General features: G+C 36.8%; 1 protein-coding gene across 2 annotated transcripts in view; it reads left to right on the top strand.

Annotated features, from left to right (window-relative positions):
- KIF18A (kinesin family member 18A) overlaps nt 1-22,801 on the top strand; it is a 48,983-nt gene that overhangs the window by 13,499 nt on the left and 12,683 nt on the right. For both annotated transcript variants that reach the window (XM_067296220.1, XM_013959593.2), the window contains 7 exons: nt 1,911-2,087; nt 2,922-2,996; nt 3,200-3,306; nt 7,021-7,183; nt 11,489-11,653; nt 12,822-12,943; nt 16,430-16,665. In XM_067296220.1, the coding sequence (XP_067152321.1) occupies nt 1,911-2,087; nt 2,922-2,996; nt 3,200-3,306; nt 7,021-7,183; nt 11,489-11,653; nt 12,822-12,943; nt 16,430-16,665 (1,045 nt within the window). The remainder of the gene's footprint in view (nt 1-1,910; nt 2,088-2,921; nt 2,997-3,199; nt 3,307-7,020; nt 7,184-11,488; nt 11,654-12,821; nt 12,944-16,429; nt 16,666-22,801) is intronic.

Below are 22,801 nucleotides of genomic sequence, written 5' to 3' on the forward strand. Positions count from 1 at the left end.
GGTCTTTATTTTGAAATCTCCTTAAGAAAAGCAATATGCAAAGAAAGAAAAGCAAAGTAGGTTAGCTGTTTCATGTGTTTCATGAATGTTCAGTACCAAAAATTAAGGAATCCAATAAAATATATCAAGGGAATATATCAAAATATATAGTAAAGATACCTCAGCTGAATTAAAATAAATATACTTAAGGTGGATGCCAAAATATTTTTCTTCTCATTGGTTCCGATTACTGCCCGTTATTGTCTTATAGGCCAAGAAAACGAGCATTAGAGTATGGATTTATGTAAAATAAAACTATAGTAATACGTGGGTGTATTACTGCCTGAGCGGGGGGTGGGGGGGGGAACGACGGACGGACGGACATCTGGGCTGTCTAGACATTACAGAAATCTTACTCCCTCCACACACACCCCCCCCCCCGCAACTTGCCTCTGTTCTTCCCCTCCCCCCTCAATATTTTCCTTTCTTTAAATATTTTCTAAGGTGAATGAACAGGAAAGCTTTTTTTTCCTCTAACCTGAAATAATTCCCAAGGATATGACTTGGCTTTGCATACAGAGAGACTTGTAAGTTTATGGAGAGATTTCATGAGATCTTTCTTGATGAGTTAATTGTCTTCCAGCTCACATAACTGTGAGGACCAATCGTAGAGGCATAAAGAGCAGAGTAGGATGTTTCTGTTGGCAATCGTGAACTTTTAAATCAGCTCACTTGCAATACTGCCTCCCCTTAGACTGTGGTTGTGCAGATGCTTGAATCCAGTCAAAGGGGTGATCATACCCTCTTCTTGCCTTCAGCTACTTACTTTCACCTCCATGCTGGCATTAGCTAGCATTTGTGTAGCTGTGCGAAGAGTCAAACCAGGCAACTGGTCTGTGTGACAACTAACTTTTTGGGGGGTGGGGGGGAGTGTTTCTTGTGTGAGTGTTTTCGTTGTTGTTTTTGGAGTGACTTTTGTTTGTTCTGCATGTGTTTTGTAGCTGTGGTGGGGATGGTGTTGCAGCAGTAGTGAATTAGTCCACTGATTTGGCTCACCACATGGCTATGCAAACCCTTGATGCTAGCTGAAGGGAAGGAGTGGGAACAATTGTGTAAGACAATGACAAAACATCCTGAACTTTGCCAGAGTCAAGTTCCTATGTGACTATTGCCTCCAGCTACACCCTTCTTGTCCTTTTGGTCAGCTATTGAGCTCCCCCTTCAAATATGTAAGGGGAAAATGATCAAAACTTTAATTTTTCCTTCCTGGTGCCAGAAAAAGGTACACACTCACCACTGTCTTGTTGGGAAAGGAGGGAGAATTTGGAATCTGTACATAAGTTTCTTCCTGTTGACTTATTTGGTGTAGGTTTGGGTTTTAATAGCCTTTGTCCTGTGAGATGGAGATTCTGTAGATGGAATTGAAAAAAACTTTACCAAGCAGGCATTGCGTTGCCCAGAGATGTGGTGGAGACTCCATCCTTGGAGACACTGAAAACCCAACTGGACACAGTTCTGGGTAGCATGCTGTAGTTGATCCTGCTTTGAGCAGGGGGGTTCGACTAGCCCTGTTCAGAGTCCCTTCCAACCTCAATTCTTTTATGATTGTATGAACTGAAAGTAATTAATGTAGTCTACTTTTTTCTGTTGGTTGCCCACATTAACGAAAATAGTTGTTGCATATCCAGACTTCAAAAAATAACTTGGCTAATACGTGTGCTGTGAAGGTATAAAACGGTTCTAAGAGATTTTATAAAGGAGACAGTTTGAGGTGTATATGTAATTTTGAGGAATATTACTTATGTAAATGAAGAGTTCTAAGGCTGTTGTGTTTTGTGGTATTGTTGAAATGCTAAGCAGATATTTTAAGCAGGTCAATATTTAAAATACATTTACATAATCCAAAAAAAAATACATATAACTCTTTCTAGAACAAGAAACAGCATATTCCTTATCGAAACAGCAAGCTTACTCGTTTACTGAAAGATTCTCTTGGAGGAAATTGCCGAACAATAATGATAGCTGCTGTTAGTCCATCTTCTATGTTCTACGATGATACATACAATACTCTTAAGTACGCAAACCGAGCAAAGGATATTAAGTCTTCTGTGAGTATATTGCTATTTACTGATGTTTTGTCAAAATATACTATTATAGTACGAAGAGAATGATTTTTTTAATTATAATTTATTTCATTTTAATATTTAATATTAGTAATTTTTCATCAAAGAAGGAGCATTACTGGGACTATGCCTTAAAAGGCTAGCCTGCAAATTGAAAGAGTTTGTTTCTGTGAGCCTCAAATTTCGAGCCAATAATCTCTTAGCTCATATAATTTGTAGTCAGCTTCAGTATCTTAATATTACATTCCTAAACGGAGAATTGGGAAGTATGTCACAAACATCTGAACAGTTGTGCAAGAGCCAGACTAGGTTTGTTACAGGTAGAATTCAGCTGGAGCCAGTAAGCTCAACTAGCTTATACTGATGAATGAAAAGCTGCTGGGGTGTCCTGTCTTCTGCTCTCTGGTGTTCAGATTTGGTTTTTCATAATCCTGTCTATTTCAGCATCCTATTTCCTTTGCATAATATGGGGTTGACGGTAGTTTCTATTTGTTGCGTACTTTTTAATTAAAGATAATTTTTATAATAAGATCCACAAGGCTTGCTTTAACTGATAAAGCTAGTTCAAATAAATGTAAAATTTGCTTGTGCATATAAATGTAATCACTTTTTATTGTGCTGTTGAGGGAAATTACATGAGCAGTAGATTACTACAAAAGCTAAGAGAATCATAGTTTTGTGCAAGTCAGCAATATATTCATCTCTCTTCTCATAATACAGTACACATGATTATGCAATACTTTATATATAGTGTAAATATTATGCAGGAAAAAGTGAAGGAGTCTTCTTAAATTTTAACTTCTTTCTATTTTTCAACAGTTGAAGAGCAATGTTGTTAGTTTGGACAGCCACATAAGCCAGTATGTTAAAATTTGCAATGAACAAAAGAAAGAGGTATGTCAATATTTTTTGTTATAAGTTTGAAAACAAAATGTCTTCATGGGATTGAACCTATAAGACAAGTGTTCTCCTAATGTTCCTGTACAGGTTTGAAAGAAAAAATGTATTTTGTATTTTTAAGCACAGAATGATGGTTTAAAAACAGGTTGACAAAAGCTAAATTTATATTCCAATTGAAAGGCACTTTTTTGTTTCAGATCGTAATGTTGAAAGAGAAACTGAGAGAATATGAAGAAAAGAAAGCAGCCGTTCCTGAAAATAGGAGTACAGCAGTGCTTTCAAACCAACAACAGGAAATAAAAAGGTAAACTGATCATATTAAGGTCTTGCTTTAAAACTGGAGTTTGCATACTACATAGAACACATTTACTTTCTTTTCAATATTGGTTTCATCATTAACATTGCTTTATTTGGTATAGGTGTGACTTTGCATAATTATTGTTTCTTTTCAGGACAACTTGATGGCAGATTTAAACTGAAATATTGTACATGTGAGGAAGTATCTTAATATCAACTTTCTAGGCAAATTATACAGTAAAACACTGCAAGAATAATCATGTACTCTGATCATCAAGAAGCTGATGTGATTCACTGACATCACAGTTTAGATCAGTGGTGAAGGTCTGGCACCTCTAGCTACTTCCTTATTAAGGCTGTACTAGATTGATAAAAATGCAGCAATGTCAGCGTGCTGTAGACTATATCTATTCCCATCAAATTTTCATTAGAGCTGTTGATATCAGGAATATTTATTTATGGTAGGGCATTAAATCTTGAATTTCATCAGTGAGCATGTGGTTATTAAAATGCCTATGTCCTTTTTTTTTTTTTTTTTTATTTTTAACTTATCTGTGCCTTAATTATTGTAATGATGCTAAATTTCACAGGGAAATGATATTTTTGTCCTAAGGCTACTGATACTCTTCTGTATTAATATGCAAGTGAAATCCTACAATTAACAACACTTAATGCAAGCCTTCTAGCCAGAGCTCTGTAGGGTTAAAAAGTTCCTATTTCAAAAAGCTAAAGATTTGGGAGAAAATCTAGAATAATAGCCTTCTTTAATTTCAACTGTTTAAAGTACTATATTGTAATGTGTTTTCAGAAGAACTAAAATGAAAAGTAAGTTTTATAAAGTCTTTATCCTATTTGGAGCCAATACTTAAGCAATGTTACTATAAAATGATTTTGAGTCACCTTGACTTCTTGTATCTGATTTTTCAAAGTTATTCTTGCACTATAGGAAGAACCCTCATGTGAAAGCACTGCCTTTTTAAAAGAGAACTTTCCAAAGCTAAAGTGTAAAGATATAGTGGTGTCCCACTAGATGAAAATGAGATAGTGTATGTGAAAAGCTTTGTAGCAAAAATATTCAGTGAAACACTTGCCCGTATCTGAGGAAGGTACAGAGCTGGGATAGGATCATTCACTAAGTTGTTATCAGGAAGAACACCAATAAATTGGTGAAAGTTCAGCAATGAGCAATGAATGCCAGCCAGATAATCAACTAAAAAAATCGTCAAAGGGCCATTGAAAAATCCTAAAAAGCCAAACAACTGGTCTGTATATAGACTAAACAATATGCTGCAGATAGAAATTGAATTATAGATATACAACATAGACTAGCGTTATATTTGGGAGTTTTGTAATAAAAAAATGCAATGCAGTTAAGAAAGGGGAAAAATTTTGAACATAATTTCAGAAAAAGCTTTCTCATAGATCTGTCTATAGAACAATCTTTCCTGGAAGTCCATCTAGTTGGACTTTGAAAACTAGACAGTCCTGAAATAAGTAATGGAAAACAATCCTTTTCTAGTAGGAAGCTTATCTTCATACCACAAGAAATGTGAAAATATCTTACAAGTAAGAGAAACTTACTACAATTTTTAAATTATTTTATTAAGTGGTCAAGATCTAGACTTTTATAGCAGAGGTATGACATTTGGGGAGGGAGAGGGAAATATTTATAGGCTCTGTTTTAATGCTCCCAGAAACATGTTACCAAACAGAAATTGACTCTTTATTGCATTATGTAAAAGTCTCAAAGCTATTCCCTAGGTTCTAATGCTGCTGTTTCTGCTAACAGTTTGATTTACTTGTACTGCCTTCTTTTGAGGAAAATAAGAATGCTAGCTTTCAGCAAAGCCACTTAAAAGGTCATTTTTGTGGGTAGATGGAATGCAGTTTTCATAACTGCCAGCAGCTGCTGCAACTGCTGGCAGGTATTTCTTCAATAATATCCTTTTTGTGAGGTTTAAGAAGGACAAGAAATTGAAGTTCTTCATTTCACAAAGGATTTCATTTACATCTGTAGGCTCTTTAGTTTTTTTTTTTTTTAATACTTCTCATTCTTCTCAATAAGTCTTCTTATATAGGATCTGTCTTTGAATATTTCATCATATATATTTCTGGGAATTATTCAACTAGGTTTATTCATTTAACTCTTTTATTGGCCCTTTGAATGCATTTTTTATCTGGAATACTTCCTGAAGAGAAAGTAATACTCCATTCCTCCAAAGTACAAGATTGCCTAACAAAACAAAAAACATTAGCTGAATAGTACATGATTCCATCCAAAATAAGTAAGTATAATATCTGTCATGTTGCAGACAGATTTGTTTAGCAACAGGTTAGAGTCTTAGAGAATTTTCAAGGGAAAGTAATCTCTGTTAAATTTGTTTAGCTAAACTTAAGCCTGTTAAGGTTCCTGATATGTGTCACTTAATCTTTTTGTGGAGGAGAAATTATACACTGTTTAGAAATGTATTATTCCCAACATATGTCTGGATCAAAAACAACAAAAAAAGTGAATATAGCTGATATTTAAATAACTCCTTACTGTGCTTGTGAAACCTCTGTAGAAAGAAAGTGTGTGTGTGTATATATATACGCACAGATACTTTATCTACTGGATGCAGGTTGTCTCCGGATTCATCTTAAAGACTGGAGTTTTATTGCGGAGAGGTGGCAGACTGTCTTCCTCATCAGCAAAATGTAAACAGTTGGGGCAAACCTCTTCTTTTTTTCTTTCTTTTTCTTTTTTCTCTTTTTTTTGAAAGTACATGTTTCGTAAGGGGTTAAATGGACTGTCTCCTGTTCTCACACTAGCACTTTCTAGTGTGGCATATGCACCAGGAGCTCTCTAAATGAGACAAGGCTATGCATCTCTATGCTCTCTTCTCTGCCTTCTGTTATGACTGTGTCTGACTCTGCTGAGACTACATCATTTCACAGATCCTTAAGTTTGGGGTGTGTCGGGGATACTTAAAATTATTTGTTTAAAGCATGGGAAGTAGCAAAGCCATATGATAATTTTGTAGTTAAGCCAAAATGAAGCTAGCTAACATATTCTAAAATTATTTTGGATTTTTGTATTGTCGTTAAATACTCCTGTCTTACTAATTTTGGCAGGGAGGGGGTAATTGTTTTTCTTATAAGTGTCAGAGCACTACTCAGCAGTGGTTACTTGCTGTGGAAAATGCCTTCTAACTGGGATTAGTCCTACTGGCATACCAGAGGCTTCATAAACTTCTCATTCAAGTTATTTAAATTTCATTTTCAAAAAAAGTGTTGGTTTCCAAGTCATGTTCATACTTCTGACAGTTTTCCTGCATTTTTGGGGGGGAGGGGGGCTATGTCTGAAAGGTTAATTTAATTTGTATGATTTGCCCTTTATTTCATTCTGTGTTTGAGAAGAATCAGTCAAGAGCAAGGTCACTTCGAAATGCTGGGCATACACTATGCTAATATTTGTTGGTCAGAGAATATTGTTAATCTTCTGGAGTATCCACAGAGACACATATAAGCCTCTCCGCTTCTCTATAAAAGTCAGCAATAAAGTGGGTGTTGCATTCTTTTCCTCCTCTTGAGGATCCTGTCAAGTTCATGTTACTCAGAGTGCAGGTGATAAGTTGATTCCCCAACATTCACTTGCCAGTTTTGAAGACACTCTATAACCTCTTCCCTTCTGTTTGGCACAGGGTAGAGAGCCTTTATTCTAATGCTTTGCTTCTATTAGATACCAAGAAATCCTTAAAAACGTGTTCACAAACCGTGAAGAAATCAGAAAAGAATACCTCAAGTTGGAAATGCGTCTGAAAGAAAATACACTGAAGATATATTACCAGAAACAATATCATGAACAAATTCAGCTGATGTGCTCTGAAGAAAGAGTAGAAAAGGTGAGTTGCCAGTAATTTGATACAATGTACCATCCCTTTATTTTGCTATAGAAAGATATGGAATTTTGCTTAAATATTTACGTAATTAGTCAGTGCTAAATATTTAAACAGTTAAAATGGGACATGGTGCTTATCATTTAGGTAACATTTTTCTTCTATTTATACAGAAAACGTGGTGCTTGTCAGGTGTGCTATTTTTTGCACAGCACAAAGTGTTGATTTTTATATTGCTGCTAATCATGAAAACTTTACAACTTGTCCTTACGTAGGCTTCATTGTCGTAGCTACTCTTAATATCTGACTAGATTTGGGAGACTCGTGGTGCTTTTTTCCAAAACATATTAATGTACGTATGGTACAGACATTGCAGCCATTATCAAACCTGCGAAATCTATCTGTGATGTGAGTAATACTTTTTATAAGGAAAAGCATTGACATTGTGCTAAACAAGGCAGATTCTGTTGTTGGTGTTTTTGATTGTCACCTGTAAGCTTTTGGAGACTTGCTTAAGAATAGTCATATGAAATAAAATTACATTTAGTTGTCCATTATTTTAAGAAAAGAATTTTGGGACTTAGTACAAATAATTGCTGTTGCGCAGCATTGAATGCTCACATCTTTCTAGAAGACTGAAGTATAGACAAGTAAGCATTTATCTTAATCAAGTTTTTTGATGCAACTTGGTTTAAAGGAATACATGTTTTATGTAGGTATGAAGTTGGAGGTGAGGCTGGTTTTGCTTAGTCACAGTAACAATCTGTATTTGGCCAAAAATGATATAGCTCACCCTATTACAATTTTTTCCCAGTGATTCATATGAAATTTGGTCCTTATAAATGTCAAAGTGAAAATATGTCATTTTATTCAGGCATGTTTTTTCTTGTTACTGATGAAGATGTTTCAAGTGACTTATGTATTCTAGAATTCTCTTTCATGTCATAGAAACTCTGAAGTAATATCTCCTATCTTGTGCCACTTTTTAAATGCTTCTTGCAATGGAGCATAATTGTATTTTTACTTATAGTGTAGAGTTTTATATTCATACACTATATTTCATACAAACACTTCTTATGGGCTAATTTACCATTTATGTCAAATGTTGCCACTGCTGCATCAGATGTTGTTGTTATTTTTTAGTTAACTTATAGATATGATTTAGTAAGGGTCAAGTGTCACTCTCCCATAAGTACAATGCCTTATTTATTAAAAAGAGTTAAGACACTGTAATGATAAAATTAAATGTCCTTTTGAGACTGCTTTGGTTGGAACAAATTGGATTTTAATTTGGAATCCAGTCATTTGATTATCAGAGTGACTGCTCACATTTCCCTTGTGCACTGTAATGCTTCTGTTCTTCCATGTATTTTTTCCACATTTGCTCTTTTCCTAAATGCCTCTGGGTTTTCTCTCTGTAAAATACCCTGCGAGACCACAGGGGTATTTCTGAAATATTAATTTCTAAAGGAAGATATTTGCTTATAAAGCACTTCTTATTTTACACTTATTTGTTCATACTTGGTAACTAGCTATAATAATCACATTAGCTAAATTAATGTGAAGTGAAGAGATCTTACCTATGTTTGCCCAGCCCTCATTTGCCAGTTTCAATTCAAAATGATAATTTCAGAAAGAAGGGGGGGAAAAGATTAATGTATGAATTTAGACTACCTTAATCTGTTTTAACAAATTCTTTCTTTTTGCAAAAATTTTGTTGTAAATTATCTTGCAAAATTTAACCCGTTCTCGATACTGCCCCTGTGTTTTGGTTATTTTTAACAACCTTAGTTGGAGTAAATGTTCATGCAGTTTTGACGTATGTTATCAAAGTTTTCTACTTCTAATGCAATACTTGATACTTGGCAATCCTTTTTGTTTTGGTTTGGTTTTTTTAGACATGTTCTGCAAGTGTTGGTTTGTTACGATCCCAGTGAGAAAGGCATTCACGCTCTGTAAGGAGCACTTAAAATGCTGTTTATTAGAGCTAACGCTATAAGGAGAAAAAGGGTTAGTATAGATAAGCTTACTCCTTCAGATGCTGGGTATCCTGAGCTGTGCAGCATTGAACAGGCCTCCAGTCAGGGCAGAGCACACCATGTGGATCCCATTCTCCGAGAAGTTATCCCATTTTGGTCTTTTGAGCTCTTATGGGATTTTCTTAAGATAATTCTGATTGTCGTCTAATGTCAGATGAAATGGATGTTCCCATGAGAAATTGTTGCTGCGCTTTTAGATAAAGACAGATAAAGGTGGTGTAATTGTCAATGCTAAGCAGGAGCTGCCAACAGGGTCTTTCATTAAACTTAGTGGGTGAAGTTTATTCTATGGCAAAAAGTATGTGCAGCACAGTATAGGCCCGAAGGCCAAACTACGTGCGCAACAGAGCACAGCCCAGCACTAGCCTGTGCCTACTCAGGTTAACTGTTATGCAGATCATGAACTTTCAGACTTTCCTCCTATGTAGGATGGCCTTCTGGTTAGGATTACTGCAACATGGCTAAAACAAATTCTTCTCTGATAAGCTTTAAAAAAGTATGTTAGGTGTAAAATCACTTCTGCAGTTCCAGTTGTCACTTTAAAGTGTTTTTAATTATCTGGGAAAGGAGCATGTTACTGGAAAGCAGTCAGTCTATCTTGCTTTGAAATTTTCTGTTCACTGTAATCACTCATGCTGAATCTAGATTTAAGTGTTAAATGTGTCCCAGTTCCTCAGCCTTGAGGGGCCAATTTCTTCTATATCACCTGTGATTTCTGCAATTGTGAAACAGAATAAGAACCAAGTCTCTTGTCTGGGAGTACATGTCTTCCAGATTTCATGTCCTGGTTCAATTTTACAGCTAGCTGTCACTGCAGCACATTAGCATGATAATGTCCCTGCTTCATGGGAACCTGCTGGGAGGGTTCATGAAACAGCAGAATATTGTCATTACCACCTATAGTACTTTCTAGTACCTCTCTTGCACCACATAATGTCAAAGACAAGCCTTCAAAACAATGCATTTGGATTTTTCCACTTCAGTGGTCCTGAAAACTTTCCCCTAGTGTCACTGACTACAGGGGACCAGATGTCTAGGGGAGCTCTGGTCTTGCACTGATCTTTTCCTGATACTTTCCCTAAGGATCTGGCCCTTGCCTGGTAAGTGCCAGGAGCACTCATATTTCAAGTTTCTCTGCCATGCTGATTCTATGTTCTGCACACTGTGTATTGAAGCAAAGGTTTTGAAAAATCATCTTGGAAAATGCAATCTGCATCTTCTTGCATACTGCTCCTGTTTTTTGTTCTCCATTACCTTTGGAAGAACAGCAGTTAGAGTAATCTGTGCTTCAGCTCAGCATGAGGGAGCTACATACAGACTTTCCTCTGACTTCTTATAGTGGAACCAGTTTGGCCTGCTCTTCTAAATATGTAGATTTATTACAGTTGATGTTCTTATTTAGAGAGTTATTCTTGAAACTGTATTAACCTAGAGGTTTAGGTTACATAGTTTATAAAAACTAATTGGGTTTTCTATGCTCATTTTTGTTGAGTGTAGCAAATAGACTTTAAACGTGTTTTTATTTTGCTTTTTGTAACTACCTAAACTTCAGGCATAGCTGAATTCTGTGTGCTCTATCTAAAGTTAACATTATCTGTGACTAGTAGAAATCAAGTGACCTAATGTTGAAAGTATATTGCAAATTATAGTTGTTCTCTGAAATTAGAATAGAAGTCTCCTTTGCCCTGTTAAGACACTGCCTCATACCAGCTGGCTTTTGCTGTTTTTGTGCTTTTTTTGTGGTCAAGCTTCAGAGAAGTTTTAGGAGAATTTTGATGCTTGGAGGTAGAGGATTTTCCTTCTGCAAAACATTTAATCCTTCGGTAGGTTTTTTTAGGTCATATTGCATTAGAAAAACAAAGCAGATAAAATTCCTTCTTCAAATTCATGCTTGAGTTGCTAGAAATTCTTAAGTTATATGTTATATCTAGAAGCAAGCGTGTGTGTGTGTGCATACGTGCATGGGTATTTTTTGCAGTCTTCCTAGTTTCAGACAATTATGACCTAGAACAGAAATTGATCAAAAACAGTGTATCATCCCTTAAGAGAATAATCAAATGACTATATTCTCTATTGGAAGGGTTTCCATGGAAAAAGCATGAAAATATTTAAAAATAATTCAGTAATGCCCAAAAGAAGAATGCACTATTATTTAACTGGTCAAAAATGTAAAATGTTTGTTATGTCCCATTAAAGTCTGGAAAAATCCTTGTCATCTAGAGGTGTTTGTGAACACCATTTGAAAGTCTCCCCTTCAACATTGTCCTTTTAGGCCACATGCAAGCGGGATCATAGGCTTGCAATGCTTAGAACGCACCGTACACACATGCAGAAGAAGAAAGAAGAGGAGGTGAATCATTTTGAGGAAAATACAAATTGGCTGCATCGTGTTGAAAATGAAATGCGCCTCCTGGGTCAAGATGGGTGTATTCCAAAGGTAAAGTGCCTTTCACTTCAAGGGCAGATTTCATGATTTGTAGGCAACATTTGACTACAGTTAAGAATAGATTTCCCTTTTGTCTCTCCTGTTCTTGCTCAGGTGACTCCTGCTGTAACTAATCCTTCTAGGGTGTTTTTAAATTCTAGTGTTAGCTGTTTCAGTCCTTCTGTCCTGAAAGTACTTCATTGTTCATGCAAGTATATCTCTTCATGAAAGTATACAATTGCATGCAAAAATACCTGCTAAAGGTGAATGAACACAATATGGCTGAGCAGTTCAGGCAGCTGCTGGAGACTTGATCCTGCTCCTGGCCATATCCTTCTTTCTACTCCTGCCTTTACAATGGCTCCTGATGCTTGTCTAGCCATATGGCAACCTAATCTGCTAGCCTGGAAAAAAACCTTCTCCTTATTGGGGATTGGATTGTTGGGAGGGTGCTAGAAGAGGGGGAGGAAAGGGGAAAAGGAGAGGTCAGTGAAGTTCTTTGCCAAGTTTAGTAAGTAGAATCAGCTCAGCTCAGCCTCAGACAAACAGCAGAGCTGGCTGACAGGAAGGGATGAGAGGGTGTGCAGGAAGAAAGCAAAGAGGAAAAGAGGGATGGAAAGTTGTTCCCCCCACCTTTCATTTTAAGTCAGCAGTTAGATTGGCTCAAATGATACAGTGTAATGAATACTTACCTGTCTTATGCAATGGAATGTATATTTTAATGGGGTGGCTAAAATTTTTTGATATCTTAAAAATGAGCTTTAGTATAGTTCAAACAAGATACCAGCATCTCAGGAAGATGACTGAATGTAATGAAGACTTGTCCTGGACAATGTCACTGAAATCCAGTTATGGAACAAGTACATAGGAAAATAAGCAAGCATATTTTGGGGCATACACACATAAACATACAGTTGTGGCTGTTGGGTTCTTAATGCTAATTGCAGCACACCCATCTCTTTCTGAAAAGAAATCTACAAAGCAATACTGAAGTATGTAAATGAAAATCAAGCAATTGTACTTTTCTACTGTAAAAACCTTATTGTAATAATATAGATGAATTCTATCTTAGATTTTCAATATAGGACCTATTAATATGCTTATTTATAGCTTAAATTTCAGTTTCTCATTTTCAGTTTGATGTTTAGCATTTTTTTGTTGTTGTTACTAATTTCCCAAGGAACTCTCTAAAGATCTTCAGTGTTGTCATTTAAACCTAGAAGTTAAAGACCTGAAAGCCCAGATCGAGCACATGTTGTCTCTGGTGTCCCTTCAAGATCAACATCATAAGCAGACAGAAAAGTAAGTACATTCTCATAGCAGGCCTAAGGTGACTTCCATTCTGATATTTGTGACTTCAGAAGGTATATCTGTTGAATTCAGATTTAGTTGAAACAGAGGCGAGATTTTTCTCAAACTTTTCTCTAGGTTAGAATTGTATTTTCTTAGCAAAAAGATATAGAAAATAGTTATCAGTTCATAACTCCTGATCTCTACCCACCATTGTTTAATGGAACCTAAGAACATACTGTAGAGCTTCTCACTTCTACTTCACTTCTTTCTTTTTGTAGTTTTTTCCAAGTTGTTGAAGGTGATTCATTTCCCACTTCTGTGCTGAACAATAGTACAGATTTTTAGATATGTTATCTTTTAATTCCCTGAACTGTAGGCACTGATTACATTTACCTGTATTAAAAATTGTTACTATAGAACTGCTATATAGCTACTCAGACTCAAAAAAAAAAAAAAAAAAAAAGCTGAATTTGATGGTGCACATCAACTCTTTTTCAATTATCTGTCACTTGAAGCTGTTCAAGATTAGCTTTCAAGCATGATAAAAAGAAAGGGAGGTAATCACAAATTTGTTTAGTAAATACAAATTAAATTTACAATGAAATAATTCCAAAATGATGTAACCAGCTTTTATTCATCATTGGGAGGATAGGAAGAGGTTGTTACTATAAACATCACAAAAAAGCGAGTATATAAACTTGCAAAATAGAAAGCAAAATTTTTAAAACTCAATGTTGTTTGTAATTACTAAGTTGCTGCTTTGCTTTTTTAATATATTTTTAATTTAATTTATTTTGAATTTAATTTTGAATTTAATTTTAATTTAATATATTTAATTTTAATTTTTCATTTCATCATATATCTGTGTGTGTATAAGATATATGTATGTGTGTACACCCCCCACCCTTCTCTGTTCTTTCAACCTACAGAATTCAGTCTTGCAACTGAATTTGCAGTTAAGGCATTCTTGCGTTCACACAGAATTCGCAAACTTCTCTCATTGTAATATGGATTACAGTTGGGAATGGATCTAAGTGTGCTCTATTGTATAATTTAGGTTCCTAGTGTTCTAAATTTATTTGGAATAGGCTTCTGATGAGACCTGCATGGATGAGCAAGGAGCTCCTGGCAAAACTGAAGCAGAAGAAGTATACAGAAAGTGGAAAGGGGGACAGGCCACTTGGGAGGATTATAGGAACATTGTCAGAGTATGCAGGGATGTGACGAGGAAGGCTAAGGCCCGTTTGGAATTAAATCTGGCAAGAGATGTCAAGGACAGCAAGAAGGGCTTCTTCAAATACATCAGCAGCAAGAGGAAGACTAGGGAAAATGTGGGCCCATTGCTGAATGGGGTGGGTGCCCTGGTGACAAAGGATGCAGAGAAGGCAGAGTTACTGAATGCCTTCTTTGCTTCAGTCTTTACTGCTCAGGCCAGCCCTCAGGAACCCCAGACCCTGGAGGCAAGAGAGAAAGTCTGGAGAGAGGAAGACTTTCCCTTGGTGGAGGAGGAGTGGATTAGAGATCATTTAAGCAAACTTGACACCCACAAATCCATGGGCCCTGATGGGATGCACCCACGAGTGCTGAGGGAGCTGGCGGACATTATTGCTAAGCCACTCTCCATCATCTTTGAAAGGTCCTGGAGAACAGGAGAGGTGCCTGAGGACTGGAAGAAAGCCAGTGTCACCCCAGTCTTCAAAAAGGGCAAGAAGGAGGACCCAGGGAACTACAGGCCAGTCAGCCTCCCCTGCATCCCTGGAAAGGTGATGGAGCAGCTCATCCTGGAAGCCATCTCCAAGCATGTGGAGGACAAGAAAGTGATCAGGAGTAGTCAGCATGGCTTCCCCAAGGGGAAATCATGCTTAGCCAATCTGATAGCCTTCTGTGATGGAATGACTGGCTGGGTAGATGAGGGGAGAGCAGTGGATGTTGTCTGCCTTGACTTCAGCAAGGCTTTTGGCACTGTCTCCCATAATGTCCTCATAGACAGGTTCAGGAATTGTGGGCTAGATGAGTGGACAGCGAGGTGGATGGAGAACTGGCTGAATGGCAGAGCTCAGAGGGTTGTGATCAGCGGCACAGAGTCTAGTTGGAGGCCTGTAGCTAGCGGTGTCCCCCAGGGCTCAGTCCTGGGTCCAGTCTTGTTCAACTTCTTCATCAATGACCTGGATGAAGGGACAGAGTGCACCCTCAGCAAGTTTGCTGACGATACAAAACTGGGAGGAGTGGCAGGATACACCAGAGGGCTGTGCTGCCATTCAGAGAGACCTAGACAGGCTGGAGAGGTGGGCGGAGAGGAACCTCCTGAAGTTCAACAAAGGCAAGTGCAGGGTCCTGCACCTAGGGAGGAATAACCCCCTGCACCAGTACAGGTTGGGGGTTGACCTGCTGGAAAGCAGCTCTGCCGAGAAGGACCTGGGAGTGCTGATGGACACCAAGTTAAGCATGAGGCAGCAATGTGCCCTTGTGGCCAAGAAGGCCAATGGTATCCTGGGGTGCATCAGGAAGAGTGTTGCCAGCAGGTCGAGAGAGGTGATTCTCCCCCTCTACTCAGCCCTGCTGAGGCCACATCTGGAGTACTGCGTCCAGTTCTGGGCTCCCCAGTCCAAGAGGGATGTGGCACTACTGGAGCAAGTCCAGCGAAGGGCTACAAAGATGATTAGGGGACTGGAACATCTCTCTTATGAGGAAAGGCTGAGAGAGCTGGGCCTGTTTAGCTTGGAGAAGAGAAGGCTGAGAGGAGATCTTATCAATGTGTACAAGTATCTGAAGGGAAGGTGTCGAGAGGATGGGACCAGACTCTTTTCAGTGGTGCCGAGCGACAGGACGCGAGGCAACGGGCACAAACTGAAACACAGACAATTCCATCTGAACATGAGGAAAAACTTTTTCACTGTGAGGGTGACAGAGCACTGGAAGAGGTTGCCCAGAGAGGTTGTGGAGTCTCCTTCTCCAGAGATATTCAAAACCCGCCTGGATGCAATCCTGTGCAATATGCTCTAGGTGACCCTGCTTGAGCAGGAGGGTTGGACTAGATGATATCCAGAGGTCCCTTCCAACCTCATCGATTCTGTGATTAGGATCTATGCACATCTAATTAAAGTGTTTGGCTTAAACCACATTATTTGGTTTAAACTGTTCATCTATCTAATAATTAATTTTAGAAAGTAAGAACTTCAGTCAAGATATATTGACTGTATTTCGGTGGGGGGGAGTTTGAGGGACTGAAGAACTTGGAGACTAAGAAAAACAAGACATAATGAGTTAATAAAAATTCATAGTCCAATACAAGATTTGACAAATGAGAAAAATCACTGAAATGGTCGTGAATATTTCCACTCAGTGTTATAATATTTTCCGGAAATTAATTCTACAGCAGAACTACTGATATTAAACAAATTTAAAAAAATTTCTGTTCGTAATAGTGGCAGTTCTAGTAAGCCTCCGATTAGTTATGAAATAGTCATGTTTGTCTTGCCTTTTGTTGTTTTGTAGAGTACTAAATGCTTTGCTTCCAATTCTTCGCAAACAGTACCTGACTTTGAAGGAAGCTGGGTTGACAAATACTTTAACTGAGACTGAATTTGCAGAGGTTGAGCAGCTGATTCAAAGACAAAAATCAGTAGTTTGGGCTGACCAAACTGAAGATGGGGAACAAAATCAAAAACATCCAGAGATGTCAGTTATCTTTGCATTTTCACAACTTGTGAACAATCCAATCACCCCATGCCGTAAGTACATAGCTTGGATAATTTTTTTTCTGTTGGAAATATTTTTAAACGTCTCCCAAAGACTCTGTCATCCATATGCATAGTGGATACACACTTCTGCAATTATTAAAGCCAAAAGTAAAAGTGAGTATCAGGTTAACCTTCTATAAATTATGTACCGTTTTTCATTAGATGTGGGAAATAGCTCAACTTTTTCAGTGGTTATACATGCTCTGCACACAGATAATGCCCTTCTGTTGTTTTAACGTGCCCCATATGTCAATGTTTCTAGATTCTTTGAGTGTTATTAAAAAAGAATAATTCTATTTGAATCTTTCATATGACACAGATGGAAAAAAGTATTGTAGTGTCAGTAAGTACTATAATACTGTTGCAGTGATTTTGAAAAATTAAGCAACTAAATGTTTTCGCACGGTTTGAAGTAACAACTTTGAGGGGGATGAGCTTTGCTGTTTATTGTAGCTTGACATGGAATCAATGTAATACAATATTATAAGTTTACTTTTCTAGGATATCAAAGGATTCAGCATTTCTACCATGGAATTGACTGTGCTGCTGTATCCTGATGGCCCCATTTTTCCCCATTACTCTGTGTAGCTGCCTTCTCTTTAGATTTTCCCACAGATAACTATTAAAGGAGTTGCACTGTACTGTAGTCTGGGTGCAAAGGGATGAAGAATCCTTAGTTAGCTTTGCTCTGAGGGATGAGAAGCAAAATCTCAAATGGACAGTTCTCAACAGTGCAGCTGCTCTGGGCCAATGTGTATACTGCCTAGCCAGAATGAAGATGCTCAACACATTGGAGCTTCCTGATAACAGCTAATAATCCATAGCAATGAAAGCTATCCATAGCTATCCAGGGAAAGACATATTAATAATACTTCAGTTTCTCAAAAGCTGGTAGACATGAAAGAGCAGTGACCCCTGGAGCACTGTGCAATTAATTACCTTCTTCCTTTAGTCAGTATTCTACATAGTTAGCTCTGGGGTTGGGAGTTATTCTGTAAAACCCTGTTCTTTCTCTGTTCCTATTAAATGCACTATACTATTTTAGCAGATGTTTGTACTGCTATTGATCATATCAGAGATACTACTCCCGGTATTTGGCTGTCTGCAATGTAAAGGTTAGATTGTGTTGCAGGTGGGTTAGGTTGGAATTTTTAGCACTTTAGGGGAGATGAAGGGAAGGAAGGTATTTGTACTACCTGCTCTGCCCATCTCAGTTAGAGGAAGGAGATGTTCAGCAAAGCTGAAAGCATTTGCTGGGTTGCCCTGTTTTCATTCCTACATAGAGTGAGGGCAGTTGTAAATTTTAATTCTCACTGCTCACTGACACTAATAAGCTTCTGGTTCTCAGCTCTTCAAATTCTGTCTCCTAAGAGGTCAGGTCTGTTCCTCCTGAAATGAATACTAAAATTACTATTATTAAAATTGTACAGGAACTTTTAAGGCATAAATATTCCATTCCCTTAAAACCATTAGACTTAATTTGAGGGGTTGCATTGGAAGTTTTATGTAGAAGTTTTCCGATTATTCTCTTGTTCTAAATGTTTTTGAACTGCGTGTTCACCTAAGTAAACACGTGCCATCTTTTTCAGTTAAAAGGCAGTTGATATTTCAGCCATGAATGGTGTCTTTGCCTGAGGATGTCCATGGAAATCTTTTGGGATGGTTTGTTTTTCTTGTTTTTTTCATTTTTTTAATTGGTATTTGGAATGGGAAGTGGAAGACATCAGTTTCCTTCCTTTTCCCTCTTGACAGATACAGCAGAAAACATGGTAGAAACAACTGTCCTCCTAACAGTCTCTGTTCAGAAAAGAGAAATTCTTCTTAAACAGTTTTTTTACAGTATCATTTTAATCTTAATGTGTCCTTACATAAAATACTATGGCACTGAACCAGTCATTTCCATACATATTGGGAGGTGGGAGTGGAAAAAGTAATCCATTTACCAACTTTAAAAAAAAAAAAAAAAAGGTGTTGTAAAAATTGTTTGATGGAACACAAACACAAAGAAATAGCTCTTCCTCAATTGTTGCTTAGAATTCAGTTCTAAAGGATTGAACTATTAAGCAGTTGTTATGCTATAGCAATACATTTTTCTTGCACAGGATGTAAATACCAAAGCTTTTTAGAGATAAACATTAATTACAGAAATTACATTAGCATGGAAAAATGTGAGGTAGTACAAGGGCAACGTTCTAATCAGAAAAGGAAGGATGTAGTAATTTCTCTTTTCCTTTAAAGACACAATAAATTATTCAAGAATCCAATTCCTTCTCCCTCAAGTCATCTCAAAAGTATGCTTGGCAAGTGTTAGCAAAAGCTGACCTAAGAACTTGGTGAACAAATAAAAAGGAAGATTTATACAGATCCGCTCACACCTTTGGCGCATTGATATTTTGTTGTTTATAATTTGTTCAAGATGTTTGAAAGGAAATAGTGTTTTGTATCCACATCAAAAAAACCCAAAAAACAGACTACCTGTTACAGTGGTCATTATTCCTTATTTAAAAATCCATTTTTCACATATAATTGCACGTACTTCAACCTGTCAGCAGGAAAGAGCAATACGGGTCATTTCTTGACTTTTGATTATTTTTCATGTCATAAGTTGAGAGCAGTTTTGTTTTAATCTCCCATTTCATATAAACGTGTTTCATTGTGGCAATATCTTTAGAAGTTTCTTTTTGAAATAATTTGGGGGAGGGGATGGAAAAGTTAATTCGTGGCAATAGTGTTTCATTCATATTACACAATTATGTATGATAACTCTTTAATGTACTATGAGCTTAGAGCATGTAACAGGAAAGGTGTGTACTAGATCAGCTGGTAACAAATGTGATGTATGATTCTTGAACATACATACAGGCATACTTGGAAGAATACTTGGGGAGAGAAAATGCTTTATCAAAAATGAAATATGCTAGTCCTGTAGAAAATAATAGTGGCTATATAGTAAGACTTGGGAGGAAAATATGACTTCCTCTCCAGTGAAGGCATATGAAGTTAATAATTACATTTCTTTTGTTGAACTTAAAAGTATTCAACTATATATATATATATATATATAAAAAAAATAGCCATGTGTTACCCATATTTGGAAATTTCAAATTCATTACTTTAATAACCTACAAGTTATTATTTAATCACTGTGTGTTTAAGATGGTAGCAATACAGAAAAACATCTGTACTTGAAGGAAACTGCTGAATTCTCCACCTCATAAAACATGAGGCACTAACCATTGCAGAAAACTTTTTAATGATACGGTAAACCTTTGCTGGCAGTCCTGTTAGAGGGGAACTGTGAAATTTGACACAGTCGAAATGTAAATTAATCGTTATTGAGTGGTTTAACTTAAAGAAAATTGGAATGCTCTAAGTCATATAAGCACCTTGTCTTCGTATGTAATGTTTCTGACTATAAGCTCTGTCCCCAAAAATCTGAAGCAGCTGAATCACTTCTGGTGGATCAGGAAAAGCTATAAAAGCAGGGCTTTACCTTTTCATGGGTTACTTTGGGAATTAACTACATTCCCCTATCTGATCCTAAAGAAGGAAGCCAAATTAGTAGTTGATCTAGAAAAAGAATCTAAAAAGAAAGGCAGTGATGGTAAGGGTGAAAGTAGGGATTTTTAATCCAGGTTTTGCTGAAAGGAAATTTCTTACGGAATTAAGTTTTGAAAAATATATTCGAAGTGAATTCACCTTACTGTGTGAAGATAAATAAGTTTAAATGTGTTCTTGATATTAGCTCTTTATAAGACATTTATTTCTATCAGGAATTTCAAAATACTGAAGACTCCGGTTGATTTCCAGTAATGCGTAAGTCTTTGTTTCCAGTGAAGATTTTTTTTTCCTTTGTAAAAGCTCTCTTACCTATTAAGTGCTGTAAAGTCTAATTGGAAGAGGAAAGGATCAAGATCCTGTCTGGCCATTCATTCAACATATTTGTTCCTATGTTCGAATTATCAAGAGAGTCAATTCTGGTGCTAAAAACTCCCTGTTTTTTAGAGAAAGCTAATTAAAGCTTATTGACTTTGCCAAAGCACATGTATCTTTTCACGACAGGTTTTAATGTGTTTCATTAAAGCTAAAGTGTGCAACTTCATACACAACCCAACCATTTATGCCGAGTAAAATGGAAGCTATGAAAACAGCATAAGTTTATTTAAAAAAAATGATTCAGGCATCCATTTTAGGGTGTTTGGTTAATGGAGAGCCATACAGTATTCACAGAGCATGGACTGTTGGGTAGGTGGAGAGCTATGACTGGTATTTGCAAGTATTTCTGTGAATGGGAAAGTTCTTGGCATTGTTTCAGGCATTCCATTTCCGGAAGCCTTACTGTACATTAGTATTGAGAGAACAGAATTGATTTACAGGAAAAAAAATGGCATCCATTACCTCTCGTAGTGACAAATATCCAAAACTAAAGTAAATTTATTACTTTGCATGGCAGAAACAATTGGGATGTAGTTGTATGTAGTAAAAGAATTGATTAAAAACAGGAAAAGTGTAATTCTTGGCTATAGGAAAGACGTGTCATATGTTGAAGAGCTTTTTCACACTGTATGTCCTGTATGACTTTCTCATGCTGTGTAATATAGTACTCAGGACCACCGGGACCCACAAGAATGCAGTCTGGCTTTTAGCCTTTTTCTCATCGCAGCTGTTGTTTGCAAGACTGTCGTTAAATTGGCCATCACAGTGATGCCTTTGGGTCACATGAATATTAAATAATTGAAATTCATTCACTAGACCTCATTTGCAATTTGGAATTCCATGACTCAGTTGTTAGAAGAATCAGAATGTATGATTAGGATAGTAATTGGATCAATCATTGGTAGCCCAGAAATGTTTATTGAAATGAATATATTAATATTTGATTTCACTTTAGCAGAGCAACCTGGAGAACTTAATTTAGCACAGTTTCCAGAAATAATCCCCTTATGCATGTATTAACATGAGTTCTAGGAAAAAAAAGTCTTGGCCATTATTTTGTCCAAAACCTCAATTAGAGCTCACCCAATTCATCACAGTCGTCTTGTCATGAGCCCTGCTCACTTTTGCTGTGACTCATGTTTTCTAAATAGTGTGTCCTGCTTTTCATATTAATTCACAGTGCTGTAAATAGCTAATACTGGTATTTTTCTCTCTTGATAAATCAGTTCTTCTGAGGAGTCCTTTGGGACAGATAATATGACAAACCAATGACCAAAACCACTTCATACTGGTTGGCAGGGGGTAGTTGGCAGGTGGGAGGATGATTTTTATTTTTAATTTTGGAGTGACACTTTTTGTTGTTGTTGTTATAGAGATGAATCTGGTAAGAAAAATAGTATCTTAAAAGAATGCTGACAATTAGCTTTTATAATCATCAACCTGAAATTAAAGAGCAGTAAATATGCAAGTGGTATAGTCCCTAAAGCACATTTAGAATAATGCTTATTTTTTAAAGGATAAAAGTTGTAGTCAAGAACACTAGCTAAGGAGATATTTCTGCATTTTTCTGTTTAGCTGATCCTTTTACATAGTGATTCACTTCTGTATATGTAATAAAAATAAACTTAATATTCCTGAAGCATGATAGTCATCTGATGGAGAATATTGAACTGGCCACAAAATGTGAAGCAAATAAGAGCTATAGACATGTCTTTTGTGTCTGATTATAAAAGAAGTTTGGGAGTTTTTTTGGAGGTGGTGCTGTTTAAGTGTTGTCATTACATTTCTACTTAATGGCTAGCACTGGAGATCCATTTAGGAACCAATTAGATTTGTTCTGAAGAAAATAAGAATAGCCATGCTTGGTCTATCGCTATGTTTTCTTCAATATCCTATATTTAGAAGTTGCCAGTAACACACTCCTAAGAAAGACTGTGATAACAGGGCAAGTCTAGAGTCAACTGACTTGCAATTTCCAGTTCAGGAAGTCTCGTTGGAACAATCACATGTAATAACTGCAAGTAAACTTCTATCTTATGAGTTTGTGTTTAAAAAAAAAATATATATATATATATATATATATATATATCCCACAGGATGCTGCAGTGAGTTCAACAGTAAATTTGTGCTGTGGGAAGTAAGTATTTCTTTTTGTATTAAAATCGCTTTTTTTTTCATAGGGTAGCTATTC

Source organism: Apteryx mantelli, chromosome 4 (genome assembly GCF_036417845.1).
Source record: "Apteryx mantelli isolate bAptMan1 chromosome 4, bAptMan1.hap1, whole genome shotgun sequence".
NCBI classification, from domain to species: Eukaryota; Metazoa; Chordata; class Aves; order Apterygiformes; family Apterygidae; genus Apteryx; species Apteryx mantelli.